Genomic DNA, 4,142 nt, shown 5'->3' on the forward strand with positions numbered 1-4,142 from the left:
AGAACATGCAACTCGGAGTTAAAACACTTAACTCACAAGAAGATGTGTGTGTACAGCAAGAAATGGAAGAAACTACAACAATTCCAAGGCATAACTTTACAACCAACTAAGTTCCAGTGCCCCAATTCGATGGCTGAGAGCACACTGTGACATCATCGCCACAAGAATCACTTTCAATTGTGGCCAGAGCATGATAGATAGACGAAACAAAGAACTTACGTTTTGGAGTTGTAGCTGATGCTGAACATCAACACGCCAGCAGTAGCCCACATAACAAAGTCGCAGACCATGACCATGATCACCACCAGGTTGGAGAAATGCAGGAAAGATGAGACCACAACAGCATAACCATCAAACTCCACACTTACACAAAAGTTGTGCGGCTGCAAGGAAAACAAGAAAGATTAGAGGAGCTCTTAATATCAGATAAGGCTCGAGCTGTCTAATACCGCTGGATCTATCAGATAAGGCTCGAGCGTGTCTATCGCTAACGGACAGTCGGCAGAAAAATAGCATTCTCCTTATTTTTTTTAGTACGTTGGGCACTCTACTGAATTTGCACGGTTCGTATTTTTGCACGATCAGCGCTTACTGCGAACAAAAAAAGGAAAAAAGCAGCGCACGGTTTTTTGTTTTTCGAGGGGAGCAGCGCACAGTTTCTGGTCCGATAGCACGAATATACAACAAGGGAAAACGAACTCATCTTCCCTAAAAAAAAAGAAAAAAAAGAAAACGAACTCATCGGTTACACTTCGCCGCTGTCCTCGTCGTGTGCGTGCGCAGCGTTGCCCACGTCGACCGGTGCCGCGCGCCGAGATCCTGTCCGGCTTGGCCAACTGCATCGTCGCCACACCCGGCTCCACCAGCACTGACTGCCAAGGAGACCTGACGTTTACCTTCCACGCCCCGTCGCGGTCATTGTCGTCGTCCATGTTTGGCATCAAACTAAGCCAAGCTGAAGGAAGAGGAAAGATGCCATCATTGGCGAGAATTGGCCCTCCTCAGCCACGTCCTTTCCCTTTCAGTTTTGACCTTACCGGCCATTTCATCGAACACTTGCCATGCACGGCCTTCGTCTCGTCGCCCACGAACTCCGGCAAGCGCGAGCACTCTTGCGACTTGCGTGCCGTATGATCTCCGGCGCCAGATACTCGTGCGTGCCAACGAACGACGTCGACGAGCTCCGGCATGGCGCCCTGCTGCTGCTGCTGGCTGTTCTTCGATCTGGACTCTGGAGTCCGTGGAGGCGCCCTTGTTTGCTGCTCTGGTGCCCGAAGAGCTCACGCATGAAGCATGCGGGCTGGATACAGGCGGCGGCGTTGGGGCCGGAGGTGCTGCATCTGCACGGCAGGGAATGCCTAAGCGGCGTCAGGGCGTAGAGGGTGGGCAGGAGGGGTTGGCCCGGCTCCAGCAGCTGCCGGATCTCACGCTCCGTCTCCACGCTCTACAGCCACTCCACCATCATAGCGAACTGGACCGCGTGTCCCGTGCCGTGGTTTTGCTCCAGGCGCTGGTCATGGCGCTCCGGATCGTCACAGTGCCGCTCGGCGCCATGCTGGTGCAGGTCACCGTCCAGAGCTTCCGCCCACAGGCGGGGACGTATCCCAGTCTCACACGGCCAGCGCCTTGCTGCCGTCTCGCGCATGATTCAGAGCCACGAAAAGGGCTGAACAGCACAACAGCACAACAGCAATAAGCATACTACTGGCAAACAATCTTTACACAACACACTGCCCATAAGCTCGAGCAGAGCAGAGCAGAGAGCGAGGAAAAGACCTCTCCCATGCCTCTCAGAGTTTCAGTTTCAAGGTTTGAGATTGCTACATACTCCCTCCGTTCTAAAATTGATGACCCAACTTTGGGTCATCTATTTTGAAACGGAGGGAGTAATTAACTGCAATTTTGAGAGTTTCGAGCCTTCTTTTCTCCCTTTCTGCCTCATTCCAAAACAGCAACAACTCAAGATGACACACCGACCGATCATGGACGCTGAATGCGATACAGCATCAACCAGAGCATTAGCAAGAAACAGAAAATGAGCATGGCCCCATATACACACCATCTATCCATATGCGCACATCGCAATATATTAGCTCAAAATTTCATAACAAGTGGAAAACTTGACCCATCGATTCATAACAATGTTAAATCTAAATTTCTACCAACTATAAAAACCTGCAGCTTGCTAACGATACTGAAAATATACCAATTCCTTACGCAACGAGCCACATGCTAAAATCAAATCTTAGTAATGTGTGACATCTACCAACAGTATTCACAAGAAGAAAAGAAGACTACTACAAGGAACAGATATAACTGACAGAATAAACATGCTTTGAAACAGCACCAGAAGCATTCAGCCTATTCTGTATGTACTCAATTACCAGCTTCGACAATAGTACAGAGTACAGTTAGCTGCTAATGAGTTTGTCAGCAGCTGTAGTTAACCATCTCGGAAACCATACAGATCTAACAATCTAAGCAGTAAACCATCACATGAATCTACAGGTCAACTGTCCACAACATCGGACTCCCAGAACCCAAACCTCCATAACAGCCATGTGGCCCCGAGAAGCTCAATAGCAAATGAGGCTAAATGAGCCCACAGTTCTAACCCACCACGCGTTACTGGAAATTCTTTTACAGCGAAGAACGTCCCTTTTGCGAAGGTATTGATCCACAAATTAACCATCTCATTTGCTTTGTAGCTTTTCTTCCAAATCTCCTTGCTGATGATAAACTTCCTAATGACTGTCAGAGCGACACATATAAGAAAAGGACCTATGACTTTTTCAACCCCCCAACGAAGAAAAATGTTCTTTTCTGTTGCACTTGGAGCTGGCGAGCTGACAGCTGATTCTTCTTTGACACTCTCGCTCCTGGGCCACAGAGCAGACATCAAGAACATGGCCAAATGAGAGGCCAGTGAGACGCAGACTGATGAGAGGAACGTACCCCACATCCATCCCTTTGCCTGTCCACTGTTATCTGCTGGTTGTTCTGCGGCCCTTCTTACTTCATCACCTAACTTCTTCTGCAAATTTTCTGGTAAATCGCGATAGATTTCCCCAACAAGACTGGAAAGCTTTGAAATTAGAAGCTCACTTGTCTCGCTATCTTCAAATGAGTCATCCCTACGAAATTCGAGGAGACATAAAACTAATATCAGAACAAGAACCAATACTCACCCATAAACTGATGTTTAGTTCAAGGTTTTGAATTTTGACATCAACAAAATTTCGCTGACCCGCTATGAGATCTCCTAAATTTTGAAATGTGTTTAATCCATGATTGTTTTTTTTTATAAATTTAAATCTAAAGAATAGAATATATACCTGTTCTAGCAGCAAAATTAGTGGTGCGCTCCTAACATGCATTTTCACAGACCTAGCTTTGACTCTCAGCAATTTCAGCTTGTTGACAATTTTTCCCACGGTAGGCATAAATTTAAATAAAACTAATAAACATGAGTCGTGGATTTCAAGCTCTGGACTTGTGCGATGAGAACAGAATAACCTACCATTGCGCTATGCCCGGTTTGATGTGTATAAATGGATTAGTCCTCTCTATATACGAACAATTAAATTGTTTCCATCAAACGAAATCCAAACATTTCTATCACCCTTGAAATGATCAGAATTTCGTGAAATTTCAGAAGTTTCATCGATTTAGTTGCAGCTTACAAAAATAAGAATTCCAACTGATTTCTCAAAAACAGAAAGAATCCAACTCAGTTATGGTAAACAGTGCAAATACTATTTTTGACCAGACCGAGACAGAAAACCTCACCTGCAGCGGTGAGGAAGATATCCGGCCTCCATCTTGACTAGCTCATCATCGCTTGCCCATGATCCCAATTCTCCCATCTCAAATCCAGCTTCAACATTATACTGCTTGAAGTTCCCATGTTCTCTGACTCCACCATTTTTCAGAAGGAGCTGCAATAGCTGCGCAGGTAGCAGAAGGTCCTCGTTTCCAGGCCGCGTGCAGGGGACTAGCGACGGCGGCCTGGTCGAGTTGTCGGTGCTGTGGCCGCGCGGAGCACGCGGCGGCACACGCGGAGGACGCAGCGGCGTGGGCGCTGGGATGGCGAGGCGCGGCAGCGGCGGCGAGGGCGCCGGGGCGGCGAGATGGGGCCGCAG

The 4,142-nt window shown here is 47.7% G+C and overlaps 1 protein-coding gene across 1 annotated transcript in view; it reads right to left on the bottom strand.

Annotated features, from left to right (window-relative positions):
- Positions 1 to 2,351: 2,351 nt before the first annotated feature.
- LOC119360548 overlaps positions 2,352 to 4,142 on the bottom strand; it is a 2,953-nt gene continuing 1,162 nt past the window's right edge. The window contains exons 2-3 of the mRNA XM_037626141.1: positions 3,790 to 4,081; positions 2,352 to 3,134 (exon numbers count right to left, since the gene is read on the bottom strand). Coding sequence (XP_037482038.1) covers positions 2,510 to 3,134; positions 3,790 to 4,081 — 917 coding nt within the window. The 3' untranslated portion in view covers positions 2,352 to 2,509. The remainder of the gene's footprint in view (positions 3,135 to 3,789; positions 4,082 to 4,142) is intronic.

The sequence above is a fragment of the Triticum dicoccoides genome, chromosome 2B (genome assembly GCF_002162155.2).
Source record: "Triticum dicoccoides isolate Atlit2015 ecotype Zavitan chromosome 2B, WEW_v2.0, whole genome shotgun sequence".
Taxonomy (NCBI): domain Eukaryota; kingdom Viridiplantae; phylum Streptophyta; class Magnoliopsida; order Poales; family Poaceae; genus Triticum; species Triticum dicoccoides.